General features: G+C 50.4%; 1 protein-coding gene across 1 annotated transcript in view; it reads left to right on the top strand.

Annotated features, from left to right (window-relative positions):
- LOC133355132 (intersectin-1-like) overlaps positions 1–27,477 on the top strand; it is a 55,634-nt gene that overhangs the window by 3,678 nt on the left and 24,479 nt on the right. Inside the window, 29 exon segments of the mRNA XM_061572453.1 lie at positions 15–75; positions 592–684; positions 1,382–1,445; positions 1,994–2,313; positions 3,917–4,022; positions 5,092–5,183; positions 5,526–5,589; positions 6,079–6,216; positions 7,050–7,171; positions 9,018–9,280; positions 10,683–10,832; positions 11,000–11,056; positions 11,058–11,141; positions 12,300–12,387; positions 13,872–14,011; positions 17,161–17,666; positions 18,016–18,023; positions 18,131–18,226; positions 18,669–18,766; positions 19,243–19,257; positions 19,728–19,984; positions 20,995–21,181; positions 22,113–22,321; positions 23,392–23,654; positions 24,639–24,689; positions 25,604–25,770; positions 26,239–26,284; positions 26,405–26,526; positions 27,180–27,312. Coding sequence (XP_061428437.1) covers positions 48–75; positions 592–684; positions 1,382–1,445; positions 1,994–2,313; positions 3,917–4,022; positions 5,092–5,183; positions 5,526–5,589; positions 6,079–6,216; positions 7,050–7,171; positions 9,018–9,280; positions 10,683–10,832; positions 11,000–11,056; positions 11,058–11,141; positions 12,300–12,387; positions 13,872–14,011; positions 17,161–17,666; positions 18,016–18,023; positions 18,131–18,226; positions 18,669–18,766; positions 19,243–19,257; positions 19,728–19,984; positions 20,995–21,181; positions 22,113–22,321; positions 23,392–23,654; positions 24,639–24,689; positions 25,604–25,770; positions 26,239–26,284; positions 26,405–26,526; positions 27,180–27,312 — 3,967 coding nt within the window. The 5' untranslated portion in view covers positions 15–47.

Genomic DNA, 27,477 nt, shown 5'->3' with positions numbered 1-27,477 from the left:
TTTATTTCTGCCAGATGGAGTGTGCGTGATTCAGCTGAGATGTAAACATGGACCAGTTTGGGACATCGTTTGCCGGTGAGGCCGCTTGAGCACTCTCGCAAGACATTGTCGGCAAGACGCGGCGAATGAAATGCAACTTAGAGTCTTAAGACCAGCGAGTGTGCAGCATGTTTTAGTTGGCGTGCAGTTGACGGTGGAGATAAAAAACAACAAGCGTACAAAAAAGCAGAGAGAGGTGCATGCTTGGAATGTACATATGTACGTTGAACTTCTTTCGCGCCATACATAGCCAACCGTGCTAATCGGAGGAATTGCATCGAGAGAGAAGTGGAATATAGGACGTACAGGTCAAACACATTCATTTGTAGTTCAAGGCAAGCTAGTGGACGTTGCTAGAAAGGATTATGAATGGTGGACGAGACTAATGTGAGCATGGCAGCTAAAGGAGGGAATATAAATGAGACGACATCCACCGTGGTTTGCTAGATGAATTGTTGCATTGGGAGTCCACGAGTTATGGTGATGTCTTGAGATCATCCAGGAGTGATTAGACCATGGGCAGTGATGATGGTGCGTGTACGTGTGATGCAGCTGCTGTGGACGTGTGGGCCATCAGCTCGGAGGAGCGAGCCAAGCATGACCAGCAATTCCTTAGTGTCAGCCCAGCAGGAGGTTACATTACAGGTAATCTCTCACCTTACTTTTGTAATCGTTGTGTTGCGGTTTGAGTTCACCTTTCCATACACTTATAACAGAACCTGGAGGATGAGAGATATTGAAAGGCTTTGTGTGGAGTATATTCTTAGGTCTTTCGGTAAAGTCACGTGGGTAAAAAATGAAATCAAAATTAATAAAATAAAATAAAAATCACGACGTTTCGGAGGCAACGCAAGTCTCCGTCATCAGGTGGGACCGTCACTAAGAATATGAATCCTTGCAGTCACGAAAGCTTCAAATCCAGAATTTGTGTGGAGTGTCACATGAAGAGGCTAAATGCATTCGAGATGTGGTGTTACGGTAGAACGGAAAGAGTTACGCTCGTGCGATGATAATAAAAGTTAAGATGTGCTGAGATATGGCTACAAGCAGCAATTACTGAGAAGTCTGATTGGAAGAAAGGTGGCATACATGGGACATAACCTTAGAAGGTCACAGCTGGAGATATGGAGAAGCAATCTGCAATATATTTTATGTGTTGAATGAAACAGATCAGTATGGTGGCACAATGTGAGCAGTCAGATGGATCTCTCAATCGTGAACGATGGCATCTGTCATGGGCACCAACCGTCAGTTATGAGGATGACACTGGATAGAAACTCTGCTTGAAAACACGGGTGTTTAACGTGCTTCAATGTCATTGTGTCCATGATTGTCTTTGAAGGTGAGCAGGCACGAAGCTTCTTTCTGCAGTCGGGGCTTCCTGCACCCGTCCTTGCACAAATATGGTGAGCATCGATCAATCATTTACCCTCTGCCTCAAACAAATCTCATGCAATTTTTTGAATGAAGTGTTTGCTAGAAACAAGTAAGGGCAATAATAAACACTCAAAAGCTGATTTCTGGAAAGAAAAAGGCAAGGTTGTGACCATAGGATCGGTCCATGCATTGTTTGTATCATGGAGTGGATAAATGTTGAGTTGGTTAAAGCCATTTTATTTCATCTGGAATTGCCAGAAGAATTCCTTTTTTACCTCTCCTATTGTGTCTTGCATGCCACTTGACATCACTTCCCTACGTTTTGTGCCACAGTCACAAAAGAGCAAAAATTGTGACGGTGTTATATTTGATAGCGGCAGTAGTGTAGCCCAAGTGGATGTAGCATAGACATGGTGTCATGATGTAACATGGGAGGACCGATCCCACGGTCACAATCACATTTGCCTGCCTGCAAATCACCCCTGCCGTCGCCGCCTGTGGTCGTGGCAGCGGCGAGCGTGTATGTATGTGGAGGGAACTTGTGCGGGGAGGAGGCTGATTTGCTGTGTTCTTGCAGGGCGCTGGCGGACTTGAATGGCGACGGTCGTATGGACGCCCAGGAGTTTTCCATCGCCATGAAACTCATCAAGATGCGTCTACACGGCCACGCGCTCCCCGCGGTGCTGCCACCTGCCATCCTGCAGCGCTCCCCCTTCGGGCCTCTTGTCGGCGGGGCCCCTCTGCTCGGAGTGGGGGGCTCCCTGGGGAGCGCGTTGGTGGGAGGGTCCCTCGCGGGCGTGGCGCCGTCTTCCTTGACGCCGCCGCTGAGCACTGTGGGAATTCCTGCACCTATGGCCAACGGTGTGCAGGGCTTGATGCAGCCCTTCCCTACGACTGGTGCGTGTCACGATACTTTCGCGTACGCGTGTGTGTTCATTACGTGGAAATTTACGGCGGCCAAATACTATGAATACTTTAAACGCGTGATGTTCATTCTAAATGTGGAGCGGAAATCCGGAGGATCCACACGACCACGGGGAGAGAAAATATCCAGCAGGCGTCAGTGTCGGGATCGAACGCACAACCTCCTGTATACCAGGCGGGGTAGTTAACATCTCGCCTCCGTGGCGCGATTAACAGCGCTTGCCCTGGCAGCTTGTGTAGGATACGCGTGGATCTCTGTCACTTGTCCGTTACGTGTTATACCCGTGTCCCCCGCGTGCAATGGGGGCAACACTTTTGTGACGTGCTAGCATGGCACGTGTATTCTAAAGGTTACCAACTTTATACTCTTAGGTTTTGTTGGTAAAGTCACGTAGGTAAAATATAAAATTACTAAAAGTAATAATAGAAATAAAATAAAATATTAAATCACGACGTTTCGGAGGCAACACAAGTCTCCGTCATCAGGTGGGACCGTCACAGCTAAAATTTCTGCATCAAGTGATACCTACGTATCACTTACCTACGTGACTTTACCAAAAAAACCCAAGAGTATGAATCCTTGCAGTCACGAAAACTTCAAATCTAGAGTTACCAACTTTCCCATTTGCAAAATGCAGTGTGAAGGAGAGAGAGAGGTGAGGGGGGTGGGCTGTAAGATTGATTACATGCAGCGATGTGTGTATAACCCGGGCCTGATTTCTCACTCAATATATTGTGGATCTGAAGTTGGTGTACGTGAGTCATTCTGTCATAGCCACGTGGATAACAAAAACGATGCTCGATCTGGTGCGTCGCGTGAGGATATATATTCTGGGTCGCTGGCCCCGGACAGACTCGGGCAAACTCAAGCCCTCTGTATAGTTTGTCTTAAGCCATCACGGAGGGTCATACGTAACAGATACATAAGCAAAACATGCCTCAAAATTAAACGTGTTTTCAGTACACCAGCCTAGGCAGGTCTTTCTGGCCCCGTGTTTAACAGCAAAGCAGCATTTTGTTTAAGCGGTGAGAATCTGGATAGGTTCAGAAGCTAGATCATTCCAGCGAGCATGCTCCATGCAGTTTACGCGTAGGCTTTTTTGGGTTAGAGCGCATAAATATTTCAATGTGTCGTTAAAACCCGCCACCACCTGACACAGTCAACTAGTAAGGGTTGTCACGTAAACAGAACATGCCAATTCGTCACTAGTACAGCACACCGATGTGTTGGAGAGCCGAGCCACAACATTTACAGTCTGAGTACGACGTTTCGCTAGTAATTACAACTAGCTTCATCAGGCGACAGCCAGATTTGTGGAGAAGTCCACCTGTTTCGTTCTTTATATAGAGGCGTAGATGTGGTAACCACACTTTTGCGTTCTTGCGCAAAGTGGGGGGGGGCACTTTTAATACACAATGGACAGAAAGGATACGATCAAAGGGCTCGCATAATGCGCACGCATAATGTACGTTGACTCATTAATCCCCCCCCCCCCCCGCAGTGAAATATTTGGGGCTGTTTGTGATAATGACGTTAATGCAGGACATTCCTGCGGTGTGGGATCTCCTCTTTCAGGTGCCACGCTACCCTTAGGTTCCACATTCGGCCGACCCGGAGCAGGAGTTGGGCCTGGGATTGGTCCCATTCAAATGCAGAAAGCCCTGTCGGCTGAAGCCACCATGTAAGCACCTTGGCCCAGGCGAGCGAGTCCTGGTGTAGCGATGCATCACAGTGCCGGTCACCAATATGTCGCAGTGTGTTGTCATGTATCTGCTGTTTGTAGTTTGTGTTGTCACGTACTGGTATTCATCTTCTTTGTTCTTTCGGTAAAGTCACGTAGAAGGGAAATAATAAAATAATACAAATAAAACGTAATAAAATAATTTTCACGACGTTTCGGCCACAACGCAAGCAGCCGTCTTCAGGTGAAGAACAGGTCTGTCGGAAAGACAGCTGATTTTCCGGCTGCTTGCGTTGTGGCCGAAACGTCGTGAGAATTGTATTTTATGTTTTATTTTTATTATTTTATTATTTCCCTTCTACGTGACTTTACCGAAATAACCAAGAAGGTGAATCCCTGCAATCACGAAAGCTTTAAATCAAAACGTACTGGTATGTCACGTGTGTTGGTATGTGTGTTCTATGTGTGGTATGTATTGACGTGTGTTTACCTAATTTTGTGTTGGTGTATCCTGTTATGCGTTGGTGTGTATGTTCAATGTGTGGTGTTGTTCTGCACCTCTGTACAATATTGCGGGCTTGCGTAGGTGTACCTAATTATCGACTCAGCCTCAAATGAGTACCTGGTGTGGTGTGGAAACATTGGGAGTAGGAAGACAAAGGCGGCCGGGCGTGGTGCTGGCCACCCACCCCCTCGTGTGCCGTGTCGGCTTTCATAAGTGCTCGCTAATAGCACTTGTCCCTACAGTCTGTTAAGGCTATATGGGGGATCTTTGTCTTTGTACCTTATTGTGGGGTGCGGTAGTGCAGCAATTAACGCGCTGCGCCACAAAACCAGGATCGCGAATTCGATTCCTGAACCAGTCCTGGGCCTCCCCTAGGTCGACTCAGCCTCAAATGAGTACTTGGTGCAGTGGGTAAACATCGCCACTCATGAGACAAAGGTGGCTGGGAGTGGTGCTGGCCACCCACCCCCTCGTGTGCCGTGTCGGCCCTGATAGGTGCCCGCAAACAGCACTTGCCCCAACAGTCTATTAAGGCTATATGGGGGATCTTTGTATTTTTTGCAGGGCGGCTGACTGGGCTGTCCCACAATCATCTCGCCTCAAGTACCGACAGCTCTTCAACAGCCACGACAAGACGATGAGCGGCTTCCTGACAGGTGCCTCACAATGCGATGCATCTTGAGAATTCTGAGAGAGTTTAAGATGCAGAATTTATACATCCTCGTTTGTGTGTTGAATTTGATAGCTTGTCGTGTGCCTGGTGGTGTATGTTTGTGTGTGTCTAGTAGTGTGTGTTGTCTTGGAGGCCTGTGTGTGGCTGGTCACGCTGGTGGTGCTGGTGGCGGTGCTGATGGTGATCTTGCTAGTGGTAGTAGTAAGTGGTGCAGATAGTGTTGCAGTTGCTGTGTTTCTGATGACCAGTGTGTGCCCAGTGGTGTGTGTGAGTGTCTTTGTGTAGTGTGCGTGTTTTTAATAGCTCCCATGTGTCGGCTGTGCAGGGCCACAGGCCAGAAACATCCTCATGCAGTCCCACCTCACGCAGCCGCAGCTCGCCGCCATCTGGTGAGGATCCCTCACCCGGCTCTACCCCGGGTGCTTCTCCCATTCTCTTTTATTTTGAAATCCTTTATATTAAGTTCGCTTGGTTGCTTGCGTGCTTGCTTGCTTACGACCGTGCAAACCTTTCGGTCGTTTTTTAACCCACTTCCCGTGATCCAATCGAGCTGACATTTTGCACACAGACTCGTTGTGCAAGACAATTAATGTTCGTGAAAAAAAAATTCCCAAATTTTACACTGTTTAGGGAAAACAAATTAAATATTTAATTACCAATTTTTTAATACTGCAGACAATCATCTGACCCATAGGTGGCAGCCATCTCAAGCCAGAGGACGAGAGGACTCTAGCCGCCACGCATATAAAGGATTTAGAGTGAAAAACTTTGTTTTTACGGGTTATACTTGTTGTATACAATTGTGTGGTTCCTATGACTGTGAAGGCACCCAAACCTGCGCTTTAATTCCACGTTTGTGTCTTTTTGGTTGTGTGCAGGGGTCTCTCAGACATCGACCAAGATGGCAAGCTAACGGCTGAGGAGTTCATCTTGGCCATGCATCTCATTGATATGGCACTGTCTGGACAGCCGCTGCCTGCCGCCCTCACCGCTGACCTAATGCCTCCCTCGTTCAGGTGTGTTGCAGTACAGCAGACACCACCGCACAGACAGACTCGTTGTTCTGTCAGACGGTTAAACCACATACCGGCACGAGGACTTAAACATCAGTGCCGTTCCACACGAGACATTTTGGATCATGCCACGAGATTTCTTACTCTTAGTTTTTTTCGGTAAAGTCACGTAGGTAAAAATAAGTAATAAAATAGAAATAATAGAAATAATTATAGAAATAAAATAATAAATCACGACGTTTCGGAGGCAACACAAGTCTCCGTCATCAGGTGGGACCGTCACAGCTAGATTTACTGTATCAAGTGAGGCTGAAATTCCAAGATACAAGTTCTTAAATACAAGTTAAGGGGGGAGGGGCTTATCTGAATGTGGTAGCCAACATGCTAAAAGAGAACAAGAGGTGCACATGTTGTTGTTTTACCCGGTGTTGGTTGACAATCCAAATACAAAAAGGAGAGTACTGTTAAACGCTGGGGATGTCAACACTCGGTAAAGTAGAATAGTACCTGTCAAATAAGATGGTCCAAAAATGTGTAGTTAAATCTTTTTTGTATGGTTAATAACATCTTTCCAATGATTACTCAGTTTGTACCCATCATCACGGTTGAAATTATGTCTGTGTTTGTATATCTGGATGGCTTCGTGTACAAACCTTTGATGGTAGCCAGAGGGTTTGCAGAGCACCTTGGTCTCTTTTACCTACGTGACTTTACCGAAAAAAACCTAAGAGTATGAATCCTTGCAGTCACGAAAGCTTCAAATCTAGAACGAGATTCCTTAACTCGCTGTACCGTGTCACCGTGTCTCATCGTGCGCCACCTTGCGTCGCATGCAGGCGGTCGCGCACTGGAAGTTCCCTCTCTGGAGGCAGCAGCAGCAGCGGCGTTTCCGTGTCGCTCCTCGAACAGAAACCTCCAGAGGAGGTTGCCGAAGAGGAACAGGAGAAAAAACTACCTGGTACCTGCACGCAACTTCTGCCGTTTCCCCCGCCCACTCAGTTCCATTCTTGCATGTGGCAAAATGTTTCGGAGCTAAATGCCAATGTCGAGATCTGATAGCCACGGGAGGGATTCAGGGGAGGGTTTGTGCAGTTTTGCTATTGCATTGAAGACGACAGTGGTTTAATATATCGTCCATAGATTGGGTTTCATAGCCAGTTGCATTGTGGCTTGTCGTTTATTTTCCTTTCAAGATGAGATGCGCACATCAGTCTTTTGATGTTTTGATGTGGCTCGTGGTTACACCATTTGTCTTGGTTTTTTCTTGGTATCCGTGTTGTTCTACTCTGTTCACCGGCGTTTTTCCGGATCGAGGTGAGACTCTAGGATGTTTACTCTTTGGTTTTTTCGGTAAAGTCACGTAGGTAAAAAAGGAAAATAAATTAAATCACGACGTGTGATTTAATTTATAGGTAAAAAATGGAAAATAAATTAAATCACGACATGTGATTTAATTTATTTTCCTATTTTTTACCTACGTGACTTTACCGAAAAAACCAAAGAGTATGGACCCTTGCAGTCACGAAAACGTCTAATCTAGAACTCTAGGATGTTGACAGCACGATCCTAGAAGGGGGGCTTGAGTAGGCGGTGAGGAACGTTGTTGAGGTCTTGGTTGATGGGTAGGTTGTCGTGGCAATAAAACGTGTAAACTCCTTCGCAGTTTGCATGTTTCATGGATATTTGGTGGCAGTGTTCGCCAAAATAGGGAGCCAGGGGATTGGTGTCTGTTTCAGTGATCTGGCTGTGATGTGCATTAGATCATTTCATGATGCATCTATCACTTTTATATACGAGCTCCGGGACCTGGAGCACAACTCGGCAAAATTGATGTTCTTGCCTTTGTTTTGTTGCTTCTGTGCTCACGGCACCATCAATCTCCCTTGCAAAATAACTGGGCAACCAGCTAAATGGGATCATAAATGACGTCACGCACCTGGGGGGGCGGGGGGTGGTCAGACATTTGTGACGATGTGTGACGAGGGGGGGGGGTTTGAGAAATGTGACGTCGCATCAAAATGCGCAACTTTAAATAAATATAGACAACACGTTCTACTTAATTCAATAGACTTTTTAATAAATGTTTTCTCCTACAACATCAGAGTGCAGGGCCACATTAAATACGCACTACAATGACAATAGTTTAAAGTGATTTGGGGGGGGGGGCAGAGCTGTGTAATGTCATTTGAGGGGGGTGTCTGACTTTTTATGATGCCGTGTGACAAAGGGGGGGGGGGTCAAAAATCGTCCAAAATCGCGTGGCGTCATTTATGGACGGCCCCTAAGATGAATTTAAACTTCGAATGTTGGTCCCGCTCACTGCTGATAGGCCCCACTCACTCCACCAGCCCCGCCCACTGCTCAGGTTGCCTCGCCAGTTGTCCCTATCATGAGTCAAAGTGAGCAAGTGAGAAACACGAGGCCATGCAAAATTTAAAACTGAAATGTATTCTGTTACAGATACATTTCAGATTTTGCACAAAAAGCTTGACAACAATTAGACAGCCATTCTGAAATCACTGGGATTGTCCCAGTCAAGCCAGGACGTTTAAGTCGCCTTTAGGCAGGTCTACACCTGAGCAATCGGTTGCCCAACTTGGTTGCATGCAACTGACTTGCTCGTCTGCGAAACATCTCTACGACCAAAGATACGGACGTATAAGCAGCTATTTAAGTTGCACGATTTCGAGAGTGATTTGGACGGCGCGACTGATCGCTCAGGCGGTGTGTGGTGGGCCCGCCTTTAGATCTGTGAACTCGCGTAATTCTGCTGCTGCTGCTCCTCCTCCGCCCCCCCCCCCAAGTGACATTTGAGGACAAGAAGAGGGAGAACTTTGAGAAGGGCAACCAGGAGCTGGAGCGAAGGCGTGCTGCTCTGGCCGAGACGCAGCGCCGTGAGCGCGAACGCCTGCTGGCCGTGGAGCGCGCTGAGCACGAGCGGAGGGAGCGCGAGCGCCAGCAGCAAGAACGGCGCCGCCAGGCGGAGCTGGAGCGCCAGCTGGAGCGCCAGCGGGAGATGGAGCGACAGAGGGAGGAGGAGAGGAGGAGGGAGGTGGAGCGCAGGGAGGTAGGAGGCCAGGCTTAGACTAGGGATAACTTGGGTTGTTGCTGTGTTGTTACGATGTTGTGAAAATGAACTACTAAGTTGAGTGTCTTCTTTTTTTAATATTTTTTTATTTCCATTCTACATGACTTTACCGAAAGAACCAGGAAGACACTCAACTTAGTAGTTCATTTTCACAACATAAAATAAAAATTTTATTTTAATTATTTTATTATTTCTATTCTACGTGACTTTACCGAAAGAACCAGGAAGATGAATCCTTGCAGTCACGAAAGCTTTAAATCGAAATTTAAGTTGAGTGTGTTCGGGCTGCTTGGTTCTACCAAGTAATTGGTCATGGAGACCAGTCTGATGATGTGGTCTTTGTCCGCCGTGTTGGCAGCTCTCATTGTGACCTTCCTCCACCTTGCCCAGACCTCAACCGTAGTCATCAGCTGGTCGTTGCTCAATACTATTCCAGTTAACTTTAGATGGGTCCGGGTTACGGATTAACTGTGCTTGTGAAAAAAACTGATTTTTATATACCCACTGTTTCATTAATAGCTGCTCCTCACTGATGGGCAGTGATTCCATGCCCATTTGAAAACAAACATGTTTTCAGCGATAAAACAGATGATGCCTGATATGTGTTCACCCCCATTGTGGCTGTCGCCTGATGTTCGTTGTAATTACCGGCGAAACGTTGTACTCTTATTGTAAATGTTGTGGGTTTACTCTCCAACACAGCGGTGTGCTGAACCAGCAAATAATTGTCTTGTTTTGTTTCAGTGACCAACCTTACTAATTGGGGTGGCGGCGGGTTTAACGTCACATTTATATTTACGCGATCTAACCAAAAACCCTCTATTATGGTTGACTCAAAAGCCCCGTCACCCCAGGAGCAAAGCCTTGACTTCGGAGTACTTAGAAAAAGGCGATCTAAAGATCTTGGGGACCTTGCTGGTGTATAAAGATTGATCAGTTCATGAAAATATTGTGGGGCTAACCCATTGAGTGCCTTGTAGGTCAGCAGCAGAATCTTGCAGTCCACTCGAAACTTAACTGGTAGCCAATGTGAAGACAGGGAGAGCAGTTGTGTGATGTGCTCGCGAAATGGTGTGCGTGTGAGCACTTCGGCAGCTGCATTATGAACAAGCAGCTTACTCAGAATCCCAAATAATATGCAGCATTCTAGTGAATAAACACTGAGAAGAGGAGTGAGGAAGCAGGGAAATAAAGTGAAGGGGGAGGGAGGGGTAGGGGAAAGGGGAAATCCTGTGCGTCGTCAGTGCTGAGTTTGGTGTAAAAGAGCTGCACAGGAAGCTGACGCCGGTACGTGATGCACGCACGGTTGGCTTGAGTGGGATGCTCGTGGTGGTGCGTGTGTGCCGGCTGCCCGTGTCGCTGTGGACCCCGCGCTGTTGAGGCCGCCAAGCGGGAGCTGGAGCGGCAGCGTCAGATGGAGTGGGAGCGCACGCGACGGCAGGAGCTGCTCAACCAACGCAACCGCGAGCAGGAGACCATCGTGGGCCTCAAGGCTCGACGCAAGACGCTGGAGTTCCAGCTGGAGACAGTGGCGAGTACACGTGCACACGCGCGCTCTCTTGCTTGCGCTCGGTGCTTCATTTCTCGCCGTGTCCTCTCGGCACTACCTGCGTTGCCTGGTTGGGTGTTGCGTCCGAGCGTAGTTGCATTGCCTGGGTTGAGTGCCTTGTCTCAGTGTAGTTGTCGCGTCGTTTCCAGGGTGACAAGCGGCAGCAGCTCGACGGGAAGCTGCAGGACGTTCGCGCCCGGCTGTCCGATCGAGCGGCAGGAGCTGGAGCGAACCAACAGCGCGCGCGAGATCAAGCTCTCCCAGCTGGACTTGCTGCAGAAGCAGCTGCAGGTGACTACGTGTGCGGCACGCGCCCGCGGTTTGAGCATCGCTCAAACGGGGATGCCACGATATTATTTTTGTCGCGACAAGATGATTCTCGCGAAAACGGTTTCCCGGAACTTTGCAGTTGTATTTCGATTTAAAGCTTTCGTGACTGCAGGGATTCATCTTCTTGGTTCTTTCGGTAAAGTCACGTAGAAGGGAAATAATAAAATAATAAAAATGAAACATAATAAAATAATTCTCACGACGTTTCAGCCACAACGCAAGCAGCCGCTGAGGTCGGCTGCTTGCGTTGTGGCCGAAACGTCGTGATAATTATTTTATTTTATTATGTTTTATTTTTATTATTTCCCTTCTACGTGACTTTACCGAAAGAACCAAGAAGACTGCAGTTGTGTTTAGAATTTTTATTATATTGTTTTTGTGGGTTATTGCACTACCATTCTCAATTGTGTTTGATTGCAGTTTACTTCACTTCACAATGTCTGATGCTAATAATGCACAAGTTGTTGGTTATACAAGAAATATATTAACTTGTAAATGTATGATATCACGTAATTAACATGCTGTCTGGAAAACGTTTTGTAAAATAGCATTTTCGTGGGATTGGGTATTTAGAATTGGAACGATTGTGTTTCTTAGTATTTGTCAGAAAATCAAATATGGAATAAAAAAAGCATGCTCTAAAATATTTAGATAAACAGATGATGCTACAATTGTGGGCTTATATCGTGTAGTATTATATCATATGTCGCAGAAGCTCTCTTGCCTGGTTTTGAGAGTCGCAGACTAATTGCGTATGCGCGTGAGTGATTGTGCGTGTGTGTATGTTAAAGCTATAGCTGGATCTTTATTTGCGTGTGCATGTGTGTGTGTGTGTACGCTGCGTTACAAACATGGCCACCTGGGTTCAATTCCCGCTCACGGCCAACACCAGTAATGATTATCTGAACCAGTCCTGGGTCGAATTGGCCTCAAATGAGTAACTGGTGCGGTGTGTAAACATCGCCACTAGGGAGACAAAGGCAGCCGGGCGTGGTGCTGGCCATCCACCCCCTCGTGTGACGTCCCGGCATTCCATAGGTACTCGCTAACAGCACTCGTTCCTACAGTCTGTTGAGGCTATACGGGCGATCCTTGTCTTTGTCTTGTGTACGAGTGCAGGAGCATCAGCAAATGTTGGCACGCCTGGTTCCAGAGAAGCAGTCTCTGAGCGAGCAGCTGAAGCATGTGCAGCAGAACCACACTCAGAGTGAGTTCCCTACTGACTTCTTCCTTTTCACTTGAGCAAGACTAACGTGAAATCTTCTCGGTTCTTTCGGTAAAGTCACGTAGAAGGGAAGTAATAAAATAATAAAAATAAAACATAGTAAAATAATTCTCACGACGTTTCGGCCACAACGCAAGCAGCCGTCTTCGAAACGTTGTGAGAATTATTTTATTATGTTTTATTTTTATTATTTTATTACTTCCCTTCTACGTGACTTTCCCGAAAGAACCAAGAAGATGAATCCCTGCAATCACGAAAGCTTTAAATCGAAAACTAACGTGAAACTTACGGTGACTGCCGTGTCTCTAAACACCCTGCATTACCTACTCTTACGTGGGCATGTGGCTCGGCAGTCGAGCGAGCAGCTCGCAGCCGGAGTTCAAATCCCGAGTAAGGTTGACGCAACCCATCATTCCTGTGGGATAATTAAGATGAGTACCACTTTGTGGGAAATTCAACAGTGATGGATGGACTCGCCGTCGCCAAGGGCATGCGGAATCTCCACCACTGACCTGGGTACGGAAGCAGGAGAGGATCCACTGCCTTAATGCTCATTGGAGCAGGAAATAACGAACTATCTGCATTTTGTCCAAATTGTATTGCAACCATTGTAAGCATTCTTCCAAGTAAGAGCACCAACAATTTAACTGTTAATGCTGAGCAGAGACATACAGAGCACAATCGGGGTGAGAGTGCGACTTGGATTCATGTCCGAGCTCTGTGTGTGTGTGTGTGTGTATGGTCGTGGGGCAGTAGCTAGCCCACTGCGTTACAACCTCAGTTTGATTCCGGCCCACAGCTAACATCAGTGGCAAATGTTATCCGAACCTGGTGTGTGTGTGTTTGTGTATAAATGTGCGAAGCGGTAATGCAACAGTTTGTGCACTGCTCTACATACCCGGCGACCCGAGTTCGATTCCAGCTCATGGCCGACACCAGTGACGATTATTGGAACCAGTTCTAGGCCTCCCCTAGGTCGACTTAGCCTTAAATGAGTACCTGTGTAAACATCGCGATTGGGGAGACAAAGACGGCCAGACACTGTGCAGGCCACCCACCCCCTCGTGTGCCGTTCCGGCCTTCATAGGTGCTCGCTAACACCACTTTCCCCAACAGTTTGTCACAGGTTATACGGTGTATCTTTGTCATTGCACTAATGTGTGTGCCTCAAGGATTGTTAGAAATATCCAGCCCCTGTGAGTGAGTGCCTGGCCAGTGTGCCATGTCCCAAGGAGGTATGAAGAACAATCCAGAGTCTTGGGACCAGATGAGGCACCGGGCAGGTGACCTACCAAGTGAACCGCTGAGGACGGCCGGCGGATGTGCGCTGGCCGTTTTGTCTGATATCATTGTAACTGCACGGACCACGGGGACGGGTTCCGCAGGATTGTAAGAGCATCTAGGCGTTTTGTGGTGATTTATTGCGACGTCTCCGTCCCGCCACCTTCGCCCCCGTGCGTGTACAGATGACTCTTTCACCGGGGTGCACAAGGCACAGCTGGCGCGCGAGGCCGCTTGCCTCCGCCTGCGGGAAACCCTGGTCTCCGTCGAGACCGAGACGGCCGAGCGGTTGAACGACATCGACGCCTTCAACAACCAGCTGAAGGTGACGTTGCCCGACGTTCATCGCAGTGGCGTGCCGCTACCACAGCCACACACGGCCAGCATAACCACACAGAGCCCCGCACCTCCACCGAGCGAACGTGCACCCTCCGGCATTGCCATATCAACGCAGTCTCGGTCAGCCATGCCAACGGTTAGAGCCACAAGCAGTGAGTGCATGGCCACCACCGGACTCTTCTCACAAGACCAAGTGTCTGTCCAAACACACAGGTGCATCCACGCCTCAAGCAGCCACACTTGTGTCTGCTGTTCGGTACTGTTGAAATTATATATTCAACAATAATGCACTTTGTTTATCCAGGAAAGCCTCCCTGAGTCCCAAGACTCCTTTTCAGGAGGATCGTGCAACTTTGGGACATTAAGGCAATTCTTACAATCAAAGTTTGATTTCATTGCCTAGGAGACCAGAGTACCTGAATAAAACCTGTGCATACGTGGGTATAAGACTCGAAGCCGCACACAGATGGATTCAAGAATCAGTTGCAGCAAACCTTCACGTCCTGGCCTAATCGTATCCCAAGCCTACAACGCCTGGTACCCCCAGACAGTGTCCCATCCGAGTACAAACTAGGATGAAATCTGCTTCGCTTCCGTGGAGCTGACGAGATTGGGTGCACTCGGGATGATTTGGTCGTGGCGCTCTCCTCTTCGGCACAGGCGTGCACCAACGCCGGGCACTTTCAGGCTCCTCTGGCTTATGCGACGCACTCCTGTGCACCCCTCCCCGTCTCTTGCAGCCGGGCTTGGTGGACGGGCTCGTGTGTCAGTGTCTCTGTGCCTCTCTGGGCTGTCTCTCACAGATAGGCCTCTTTCTGAAGGTCACACACTCGTAGCTGGGCGCCGCGACGCTCCGCTGCACACACACCAGTCACACTTGGGCACTAACGTCACAGCGATCACCGTGCAAATTATCTTGTTCTCAGGCTACTGCCTGCCGTTCTGTTGCGATGCTCGAGGAGGGAAACTGCTTTTACTTTTAAGGGTTTCTTTTGGTACTGCAGGAGGCTGATTGGAGACTGCCAGATTTGCCCATAAATTAAGTGCCTCCCGCAGAAATCTTATCTTTCATTTATGTTGAAATGCAAACCTGAGAACTGGATTTTTTTCATACTGTTAAATGTTGCTGTTATTAACCCTAATAATGTGATTACTTTTGGAAAAATAATGTAAAGTTCAGCTGAGAAAATATTTTTGGTAAACGCGATCTGCTTTCGGAAGCATCCATGTCTACCCCACCTTTTATTTTTCTCAGCGTCACTTTAAATTCTCTGACGGTTTTTCTTAAAGACGATGAGTGCAATGGACACTCCATCTAATCGCAGTCTTAACAACACCACCAGTAGAGTGTCGCTTTGCTAATGTGATGCCAGCTCCGTCACTCACGTCCCCTCCCCCTTTGGCCCGTAGTGGCTTGCTGCCCGTCACGCTGCATGGCTGGGCCTGGATGGTTGTATGCGATGCAGCACTCGGTGGCGGCGGTAGCAGTGCACACTCCTCTCCGTGCTGTCTCATCTCTCCGTACCTTGCTCTTTTGTGCGCTCAAGTTGTCTGCCGACCTTTCTCCCTGCTCACTCACCATTGTCCGTGTCTCCATTGCCCGAGTGCGGCGCCTGTTCACCAGCGTGCTTGGCTCGTGCCAGGATTTTGCTTTCCCAATGTGGAGAAGTTTCCATGATAATAAGATCCATTATTCCAGCATACACCCACCCATACGTATGACCATGTCACCGTAATGCGGTGGCGGCCCATCTTGTCAACATCTCGGAAGCCAAGCGTGGTTGAGCCTGGATAGAACCTGGATGTTTGGCCATCTCACACAAACAGGTTGCCAGATGGCAGTACTGCATACAAACATTACTATTCTATACGTTTATGCTCCTGGGTCTATGCCTGCACTGCCCGTCATTGAACAGCACGGTGAAGTATGCATAAATACCCACATGGTCCTCCTCCAGCAGTAGATTGGCAAAAGGCTGTACACGGCCGTGTAAATGACGACTCGTCTACTGAAAGGCACAGGCTGTGGCTGTGCCGCTGCCACACATGAGTACCGCGAGCTGTGTGCTGTAGTCTCTCGCTGCCGTTGCTGCCTCGACAGAGCTTGCTCTGGAGACCGCTAACACGCGAGTGCACGTGTGTGAGTGTGGGTGTACGCGCGTGCGTCTAACCCTAATCGCAGTCAAAAGACTGCTCGCCTGTGGAGACGGCAGTCCTGTCATTGTTTCACCCGAAGAGGTGTAAGGGAGAAGGAAATTATCGCTGCGGCTGCGGGCATGACTGCACGCCTTGTGGTGGTCTTCCACGCTGTCTGCAGCCTTTTTGTGCGTTGGTTGAGTCTCTCTAAGTGACACCAACAGTACACGCTCACGTTGGGCTGAATCGGGCAGCGCCGCTTTTCACAAACCTCCACCTAACGTGACCGTCTGCGTGATTCGCCGTGTATTTGTGTGGCAATGAAAAGACGGTGCGGGGAGGTTCCACGTTACCGGTGGACATTGCAGACCTTTGGATTTGTTGACGGTGCTTTGGGAGGCTGGTAGTGCTCATAAGTGTCGGTAGCTGGGAGGTGGTGGAGTTGCCGTTGATGCCCCCCTCCTCCTACCCCCATTACAGTCAACTCTCAATTATCCAAAGCAATGGGGGTTGGAGTGTGGCCCAGGTGAAACAAAAGTGCAGATAATGTAATCGTATGTTAATTTAGGCCAAAACACGTGTTTATTGTTTACATACAACGGGATGGGGGGGGGGTACAGACCTAGAACGTGCTGTCTGCTTTTTGCTTCTTAAAGGAATCGATTCACTTGCCTACGTGTTTGCAGTCAACGTGTGGGCACTGTGTCACTAACCCTTGACGAACTACTAATTGTACCGGGAAGGTGCAAATGAGCACGGTTAATGCGCTCTCCGGGTAGTCCGCGCACGGACAATCGAGCGTTGACTGCAAACGTGGAGGCTTCAGCGTAAGGGCCGAGGTTTTTTTAAATCAGGAGCCCGCATAGAAGCGACGCTCCTGGGGGGATCATCCCTCATGGACCCGCCGGAGGGGCCTCAGCCCGGGACTGTAGGTGGACTTCACCTGCGGCCTCCCTCTCCGCACCACCGGCCCCCCCTTGTGGCCTCTCCCCCACGCAGGAGCTCCGGGAGATGTACAGCCGCCAGCAGCAGCTGCAGCAGGAGCGGCAGCAGCAGCTGAAGCTGGAGCGGCAGCAGCAGCAGGAACGGCAGCTGCAGCAGGAACGGCAGCTGCAGCAGGAGCGGCAACAGCAGCAGGAACGGCAGCAGCAGCAGGAGCGACAGCAGCAGCTGCAGCAGGAGAGGCAGCAGCAGCTGCAGCAGGAGAGGCAGCAGCAGCTGCAGCAGGAGAGGCAGCAGCAGCTGCAGCAGGAGAGGCAGCAGCAGCTGCAGCAGGAGAGGCAGCAGCAGCTGCAGCAGGAGCGGGCGCGAGCTCAGAGAGAGGTGGAGGAGCGCGCGAGAGCACAGCAGGAGACGGAGGAGCGTGCACGAGCGCAGAAGGAGAGCGAGGAGCGCGCACGGGCGCAGAGGCAGGTGGAGGAGCGAGCGCGAGCCCAGCGCGAAGCTGAGGAGCGAGCGCGAGCCCAGCGGGAAGCGGAGGAGCAGGAGCAAGCGGAGAGCAAGCGGTAAAGAGCGCTCTGCTGCCTCTCGATGTGCCAGGGCTGGGGAACTGATGGAATCTATGGACCGTGGGTTGTGTACGGCCTGCGACTTCATTTCACTTCGCCCGCATTCACATGAGACCTACCGCTTAGAGACGGGTCTCAAATGGTGTCCATCACTGTGAGCTTCTTAGCTGGACACATTGCCACGTTTATAATTTTAGCGAGCTCAGTCATTTCTTTGCCCAGTGCGTTCGGTTTTTCCTACTTGATATATACAGTGGCAATTTAATCGATCAATACAAATGCAAATCGCTATTCTGACATGCCCCCCATCGTGCTGTGCATCGCTCGTGACAAGATGGCCCCGCAGAGCTGCGGGTGACATTAGGGCTGTGTTTGTGCACGAGTAGGAGAAGCGCAGGGCAGGACTCCCAGGCGGACCAGGCTGCCGGGGAGGATGCAATCGCCTCCGGTGGTCCAGGCAGGGGCGCCCGGCAACCAGCACAAGATGGAGTTGGCCGACCGCCTCAATAAGATCCTGCAGCGGCAACAAGATCGCGAGCCCGTCAGGAAACCCTCGGGTAATGGTCGCTGTCGCCCACCCCGTGCTGCCGTCACCACCGCAATGTGCCTTTTGCGGAATATCGTTAGATCGTGATTGTCGTGATTTAGTTTTTTTTTATTGGCTGTGTTACGCGTTAAACACGTTCGGTTTTCCTGCATCACGACTGCAGGCCTAGGCTCTCGCAATGATTTGTTAAATTATTTCTGTCTTGCGTAAATGACAGACGCATTTATAAGTTTTATAGGTTTGTGAAGTTCTACGATTACATGATTTCATTCAATCAACCATGAAAATGACATTTTTTTCCCCGACTGGAAGTATATAAAATCACAAAAACTGTATAATGCGCAAAACTCAATTTCAGCATCACAGAAAAATTATATCTGTAAAACCATAACATCATGACAATTAATATTGTATCGTGGAAACGCGAGTGAGCTGCGTTGCTCTTTTAACAGACTCGTTGGAGTCCAAGGTGGCGTACTACCGAGCACTGTATCCGTTTGAGGCTCGCAATCAGGACGAGCTCACGATCCAGCCTGGCGACGTCATCCTCGTAAGCCCTCTTTGACTACTCGCTCACTGCTCACTCGTGCGTTGCTCCCCGCTGCTCACCAATTGACAACGATCAGGCAAACTCTGCGCTTGCAAAACGTGTTCATTTCATCAGTCGGAAGACTGCGAGGCAAACCGTGTGTAAGTGGGGCACACCCAGTGACCCTCCCCAAGATGCCCGCAGCAGCACGCGGCAAAACGCTGAGAGAAGAATAACACGCAGCCCGGCACGGACAACCACACTTGGATTGCAAGCAGCTGCAAAAGACTTGCGTGTTTATATCTCTGTGGTTACTTCGCTGCAATGTGTCTGCACTTGCTTTGGGCAGTAGCTTACTTTAAGTCGTATTTCTCTGCTGTGAATATTTCCTTTTTGAACCGTCTTGTGCTGCCGTGTTCTGTAGTGTTTCTCTGCTTCTCTTTACAAGCCTCCTCTCCCTTCTTTTCTTTGTAAACTCTGCCGCTGTCTGCCTGGAGGTGAAAGGGGACTGGGTAAGTTTCTCACAGCTGTCGTGCGAGGCTCTGAGGCTGGGTGGGGTTTGGATGGGGTCAAGGGTTCGGGTTAAAGCTGAAGTTGGTTTCCAGCTTATCTGGATCAATCATGACTTTGGAGTCAGAAATATGTAAAGGATCATAGGTTCATATGGAGAGGGTTATATTTTCCTACACACAACATTACTTCGAGCTGATAGTTTGACATTTTAAACAAGATCATACACATACACGTGTGCTCTTTGCTTGTGATTGTTTTTTTTTGGTTTAAACGTGTTGTGTGTGTGTGTGTGTACACGTGTTACGTGCCAGTGTTTTTAATCGGTGCACCTCACCGGCAACGCCGCGCATCATGTGACAAATAAAATTCAGGAAAGTGCTCAACTAGGCAAGCAGATAGGTTCCCGCTTGGGATTATCTAACAGTGGATAGACCACGGCCGTGATGATTTTGTTGCGTCTTGTCTGCAGGTCGACGAGAACCAAACTGGGGAGCCGGGCTGGCTGGGTGGGGAGCTGCGTGGCCAGACAGGGTGGTTTCCTGCCAACTACAGTGAGCGCATTCCCGATGGCGAAATTGGGGGAGGCACCCAGGCCCAGACCCCAGACGGTGGGGGGCATCTACTGGCAGCAGCAGGAGGAACAGGAGGAGGAGGTGGAGGAGAAGGAGGAGGAGGTGGAGGAGGAGGAGGAGGAGGTGTTGGCAACTGGGCAGACTTCAGCACCGCGTATGTCCCTCTTGTATCTCAAATCGTTTTCTGTACAATAGTGACCACTTTACTTCTGGTTGCTCTGCGTACGTTGGAAGGATGGGGCATGCAATTTGGAAGTTTGGAATCGAACTTGGCAGCAAAGTGTTGAGAGATGTAATAAAAAAAGGAGGCTGTGATAGGTGAGACGTGGTTGGTACGGGGGAGGGCAGGTTGCCGAGAGAGGTGGTGGAGTGGCTTTCTGTGGTCAGCGGCCAAAGGGGAGACCTCGTGTCAAGTTCATTGTTTATTTTGTTAAACCAGTGGAGAAGTCACGAGACCATGATAGTCTCATTCGCAAGAGGCCTGTGGTCACAAAAAATTTACAACAAAACAAAAGAAAAAATAAAGTAACTGCACTGAAGTAAATGGAAGTTGAAAATATAGCAGAAACATAAATACGTGTTTAATAGTAAATTCTCTGTCGCATTAGTCAGCTTGGGCTGACCATTGTAAATGTGCAAGCTTAAGCCGGATGATCATGATGAGGCTGTATTACTAATCCTTGAATGTCGTTTTAACTGCAACAAGGGGAAAGCCAGACAGTGGTGGGGATGACACCACAAGGGCAGTCCACGAAGTTTGAGTGGCGATTACGGGATCTTTCGGAAGCAAGCGATGGCGAGGTAACATCAGCGGCATTGGCCCTTGTCAGTGGCGGATCCAAAGTGGGGGGGTGGGAACGATGGCAGCGATCGCCTCCCACTTGAGGTCCTGAAAATCGGTATTTAAAATGTAAATATTTGAAGGGGCCTTATTTAAAAGGCATGAAATGTGGGACCGCACCACCGCCCCCCCAACCCTGAAAAGTTATTAGATCTGCCTCTGGCCATGATGAACTCTTGACTTTGTCTTGACCTTGTGAAAGTGTGGGTGTGTGAATGAATCGCTGACCGGATGTGTACGTGTGATTCTTGAGTCGCACGCGGGATCTGGTCCCGTGAGATCATCGTGGCTGCAATGGAGTTGTTTCCTGTTTGGTCGGGCAGGTGGCCGGGCAGCACTAGCACCACGGAAGTGGGGGGCGATTCGGGGGGCGGCACCTGGGAATCGCTGGACAGCACGGCCGCTCACGCGACAGCCCAGCCTGTTGCGCATGCGGGGGCAGCCCAGCGACAGGGTTCGGCCTTCACCCCGGCCTCCGTGTCCATGTCCCCCTCGCCAACGCCAGGACAGGTGTGCGGTGACAGCTGCACTGCCGTGTTGCTCGTGTGTTTGTGAGTTGTGTGTGTGCACGCCGATTTGAAGGCTGTGTGTGTAGAATGAGGGATGTGTGTATGCAGACTACACACGTTAGTGGAGTGGTTAGCACGCTACGAACCCGGCGACACGGAATTGATTCCCTCTCACGGCCAACACCAGTTTCGAATATCTCTACCGGTCCTGGGCCTCCCCTAGGTCGACTCAACCTCAAATGAGTACCTGGTGCGGTGTGTAAAAACATTGCCACTGGGGAGACAAAGGTGTTCGGGCGTGGTGTTGGCCACCCATCCCCTCGTGTACCGTGCCGGCCTTCATAGGTTCTCGCTAACAGCACTTGCTCCAACAGTCTGTTGAGGCTATACAGGGGGGATCTTTGTCTTTGCAGACTACAGGGTAATCCGTGGAGGGTGTTTCGTGTACCTCGTCGCTATCTCAAGTCCTTATCCCCTTTCTGGGATCGCGCTGCCATCACTATCGTAGCATCTCACCCAGATCTGGAAGAACGCTGTCAAGCAACGTGGAACGACGCATGACGTCTAGAATAAACACCTCACCCGAGACCAAAACCTCCTGTCTTTCGCCATTCCTCGAAGGCACTGGTTTAACCATCAACAATATCAGAACGTCAACAGGCCGATGCGCACATAGAAACTTAAAGACAATCCACAATGCGGCTGTGGCCATGCACTGTGGTCCTGCGTTCCTTCAACAGAGGAATTGCAAAAACTACACGAATTCTTTCCTGAAGCCCTTTCGTGGCTCGCAGCCCTCGACATTGGCATTCAGCACCTGATCATATTTGCACACGCAACAGTAGCGCTGTGTGTACGTTGATACGAGTGTGTGTGTGTGTCATGCTTGCTCAAACCTGTGTTCTCTCCATGTGTGTGTGTGCTGAGCGCAGGGAGAGCCGGTCGAGGGTGTGCAGGCTCAGGCCCTCTACCCGTGGCGTGCCAAGAAAGAGAACCACCTGAACTTCAACAAGGGCGACGTCATCTCGGTGCTTGAGCAGCAGGACATGTGGTGGTTCGGGGAGGCGCGCGGTGGCCAGAAGGGCTGGTTCCCCAAGTCCTACGTGAAACTCATCTCTGGACCCGTGCGCCGCGGGCTCAGGTGGGAACCCGTGGCGCCCCTGTGAACGGATCTCGCGCTAAGCCACGTCTGCGTGCTTTAAAAGATTTGCGCCGTTGGGTGAAGACTTTTTTACCGCTTTAATCTTTGACGCACCTGCTCAACGTTGCCTGCAGTGGACCTCCATACCCATTGAGCAGAATCTTGGGCTGTCGGCAACTACTCGTGTTGTCGCTTTGCCCTGCTGTACCGCTGATACCATTCCAGACTGTCATGTTGAGATTGAAGTCTTATCACAACTGTTGCGTGGGGGTGTTTGTACTATATCTACGTGTGTGTGTGTGTGTCTTTGTGTGTTGGGAGCGGTGGCGCAGTGGTTAGTGCCCTGCGTAATCAACCTGGTGCCCGAGTTAAATTCCCGCTCACGACCAACACCAATGACGATTATCTGAACTGGTCCTCCCCGAGGTCGATTCAGCCTCACATTAGTAGCTTGTGCGGTGTGTAAACCTCGCCACTAGAGAGGTAAAGGTGGCCAAGTGTGGTCCTGGCCACTCACCCCCTTGTGTGCCGTGCCAGCCTTCATAGGTGCTCACTTAACAACACTTGCTATGCTAGGGATCTTTGTGTATGCATGTGAGTATACACATGCGTGTACGGGCAAATACTTGCATTGTGTGCATGCGGGTGTGAGTTTGCCACTTGTCTGTGTGAGTTTGCATATCACGTTTGTATGTGTGTGAGTATACCGTGTGGGAGCGGTAGTGTAGCGGTTAGCGCGCTGCGCTATGATCCTGGCGACCCGGGTTCAATTCCCGCTCACGGCTAACACCAGTGACGATTATCTGAACCGGTCCCTGGGCCTCCCCTAGGTCTACTCAGCCTCAAATGAGTACCTGGTGCGGTGTGTAAACATCGCCACTGGGGAGACAAAGGCGGTTGGGCGTGGTGCTGGCCACCCACCCCCTCGTGTACCGTTCCGGCCTTCATAGGTGCTCGCTAACAGCACTTGCCCCTACAGTCTGTTAAGGCTATACGGGGGATCTTTATACCGTGTGTTTCTGCAAGTGTGCAATTTCACGTGTGTGCGCGTATGTGCCTGTGCATCTCAGTGTGGAGTCGACCTCTTCGGATGGGTCCCAGCGCGGCCCATCTCCACGGCCCCCCATGCCTGAAGGTACCGCGTCCTTCGCTCGTCAAACCAAGCCCGTGTCGCCCCAAGCCAGTAGACTCAGCCCTCGCCCGTTTCCGCCAGCTGTGAGTGATGCCTCCTCTCATCTCCACGATGTCCCCTCTCGTGGTTGTGAGACAGAAGCCAAGATGAAGTCACTTCCCACACGCCCTGCCCCGGCACCCCCGGCTTCCTCTGGCCAAGGTACCACCTGAAGCACGCCCAGCAGTTGACACACCCAGCACCTAACACACACACACACCGCCTGACACCCAGCAGCTGACGTATGTATATGTTGCACTTCTTTCGCACCATACGTAGCCAAACATTGTAATCGGAAGTGTGGCGCGGGGAGGACAACCAACTCAAGACAAACAGCAGTTCTAAAGAAATGCATTTAAAAGTTCATAGCTCCCAGTGGCTTCCTAATGTCAGAAGGAAGAGCATTCCAGACGGCCGCAGAAGCGCATGCAGTGACCGTCTTTGTTCGATGGCTAGCCAGAATCCGCTGCGAGGATGACCGGAGTTCACGTGATGGTTAATGCTCCTTGATGAGATCAGGAAGGTGCTGTGGTTTGTTAGTGGCAAGCACTTTGTGTGTAATGAGTGCGACCTCACGATGTATTCGTTCGGCAACCCGGAAGTCAATGCAGCTCAGCGAGTACTGGATGGACACAGTCGGATCTTGCAGAGGACCCGTTACGATACGAGCCATAGAACTTTGTACATGCTGCAGCCTGGTAATTTTTTTTTCTAGCCGTTCCGTAAAGTAGTCGGTTGCAATGATCGAGCCTTGTCGATATACTCTGCTACACGCCACCGTGTTGGCGATGTCACGACTCAATAGTGGTTGAAAGTGTCGTAGAGCCCTGATATGAAATTCGCAGGACCTGACTGTCTTTTGTACGTGGTGATCAAACGACACAACTAATGCCTGACACACCCAGTAGCTTTACATCATCATACCCACTCTTACCTCTACCCATCGCTGCTCGGATAATTGCATATCTCTGAATTGTACTGGATTAAATCAGGGATATCCTACTTGTCCGTGTTTGTTTGATATAAACAGTCAAGTGCAAGAGACTTGGTGGAGTTAGGCAATTTGACTGTGCAGGTTACAGCTTTGCGTTCTGTGAGGCGTTGTGCTGCTGGTGATGCTGATGATGTTTTCATGTGTCCTCACAGGCTCCCCAGTGAGAAGTCGCCTGGCACCATCACCAGCACCACCTCAGGAAGGTGACCCGCACACCAAGCACAATCCACGCTGACCACATTGCAATACCCACTCTACCCACGCTACCCACTCTACCCACTCTACCCACTCTACCCACACCGCATTGCTCACCAAGTCAAAGTAATATCCTGCTCAAATGAGCATGCAAGCGGTGATTATCTCCTGTTTATAGCCCTGATCCAGTGATAGCAATTCCACATTCGTATGGTGGGGCGAGTCTATCAAAGACAACCACTTTCAACTTCCCTACAATATGGTACTGGCCCCGGAGGGATGATGTGCAAAGTCAAGTTTCTCACCATGAGCCAGTCACCACACAATACTGCCTCCTATCACCCACGCTATATGCACGTACACAACTGTTCAAACGGGGCAGAAGAAACGCAGTAAATAGCACGAGACGGGTAAAGCACCGCAAACAAAAGAATTGATTCTTGAATAGAATCGCGACCGTGAATCATGACGATTTACCAGTGGTTGGTGGAGGCTGAGAAGTTGTTACACCCGTGGTGTTGGGCACGTAGGAGTGTGAGTGTGTGTGTGTGCACGCGTGGGGAGCGATAGTGTAGCGGTTAGCGCGCTGCGCTATGAACCCGGCGACCCGAGTTCGATTCCCGCTCACGGCCAACACCAGTGACGATTATCTGAACCGGTCCCGGGCATCCCCTAGGTCGACTCAGCCTCAAATGAGTACCTGGTGCGGTGTGTAAACATCACCACTAGGGAGACAAAGGCGGTCGGGCGTGGTGCTGGCCACCCACCCCCTCGTGTACCGTTGTGGCCTTCATAGGTGCTCGCCAACAGCACTTGCCCCTACAGTCTGTTAAGGCTATACGGGGGATCTTTATCTTTGTGTGTGCACGCGGGGACGTTCCGTGCTCACGCTGCACCCCCACTGCTGCCGCTGCGTTTGCAGAGTTTGTGGCGCTGTACGCGTACGAGAGCGGAGAGCCGGGCGACTTGACGTTCGCGCAGGGCGACGTCATCGTGGTGACACGACGGGAGGGCGACTGGTGGACGGGCCAAATCGAGGGCCGCTCTGGGGTCTTCCCCTCCAACTACGTGCGGCCCAAGGACAGTGAGGTACACAGTGGCCCCTGGTTCATCATCATCATCATCATCGCCAGCGTTAACCGCTGTGTTTAACACCTTACAACTAAGGTTGAGAGCGTTTATGCATTATCTCTGGTTGTTCTTTCATCCGACCAATTTGCTAATTTCTCGGTCGGCTGATGATCCTAATTAGAGACTTACCGTTTTGAAATCTGGCCAAATTTCGGAAGGAATTGCCCAACACTTGGAGATTCGCTCAAAAACTAAAATGTGACCCACCTCTTATTACCCAGTCTCTCGTGCAGCGCTGATACCTGAGCCCCATTTTCTCATCACGGACGTACGGCTCCTCGTGTGCCTGGCGCAAGCGCTACCACCACTGCCATCACTAATTTATGCTTCCGGGGATAAACACGTGTTCAAAAGTGTTACAGGACCCATCGACGCGCATGTTTTTTTTGCCTGCCTCGTGTAATTGTTGTGTTTATTTCCGATCAGGCACCAGGCCAGGCTGGAAAGACCGGCAGCATGGGGAAGAAGCCAGGTGGGTTGGACTTTACTTTTTTTTTTTTTGACTCTCGCTGCCCCACCAACTCACTCGGCAGTGACACGCTCTTGTGCGACGATGATCGCGTCCGTGCGGTCGCGTTTGTGTGTGCGACAGAGATTGCGCAAGTGGTGGCGTCGTACACCGCCACGGGGCCCGAGCAGCTCACCCTGTCGCCCGGGCAACTTATCCTCATCAGGAAGAAAGCGACAAACGGCTGGTGGGAGGGAGAGCTGCAGGCAAGTGCAGCACACACTCCCCTTGCCACTGCACCGCTGGAGCGTGCTTAAAAGCATCGTTTATGTGCGTTATTCCTCAATTCTTTTTTCCGTTTGCGCTTCCGGCGTCATGTCACGAGACGAGATGTGGAATTCTTACAGAAGGGCATCACCCCCCCACCCCCCCACCCCCCCCCCCCCCCCCGGTTTAGAGAATGGACCACGGAAGTGGATAGCATGGAACTTCTTTTGAGATTCCTTTAAGTGGCCTCTGGTTCATTCAGTAGAGAGTAGCACCTTTCCACCCACCCTGCCAAAGCGAAAATGTTCATTGCATGGCAATCAAATCCGTGCTTGTTGATTCTCACGGTTAGAATTCGGCCAAATTAGGTGCAGAACCAAATTCAACATGATGGGTGGGTTTTTTTGCAGTCCTTGGTGGACTGGGCTGAGGCCATCAGTTCTCTGCACTTGAGAATCTGGTCTGATCATGGGCGGCTGAAACCTGCGTTCGAATCCCCCAGGATCTCAGTGGTGCCAGCTCAGCATTCTGACCACCTTGAGTCAGCCAACCACTTACGCGCTCGCACTTGGCACGCGCTCGCCGCGTGGCGTGGCAGGGCGTGAGCGTGAGCGTGCGCGAGCGTTAACGGAGCTCCGTTGCGCGTGTGCAGGCGCGGGGCAAGAAGCGCCAGATTGGGTGGTTCCCGGCAAATTACGTGAAGCTGCTGGGTCCGACGAGCGGCAAGTCGACTCCCGTCATGCCCAGCGAGGGGACCAAGTCGGTGCCATTCACCACGCCTACCGGTATGCACGCACACGCCCGCACGCGCCCGCACACGAGAAACATGACGCGCACACACAAGGGCACGCGTACACGTCGCGTACGCGGTCACACGCGTACACAGTCAAGTTAGGCGCAGTTGCGCATGAACACGTGCACGGGAATGTGCAAAGTTCCATATACAGTCA

The sequence above is a fragment of the Lethenteron reissneri genome, chromosome 6, assembly GCF_015708825.2.
Source record: "Lethenteron reissneri isolate LAM-NWPU_2019-01 chromosome 6, ASM1570882v1, whole genome shotgun sequence".
Classification (NCBI taxonomy): domain Eukaryota; kingdom Metazoa; phylum Chordata; class Hyperoartia; order Petromyzontiformes; family Petromyzontidae; genus Lethenteron; species Lethenteron reissneri.
This window is presented reverse-complemented; position numbering and strand designations above follow the sequence as displayed.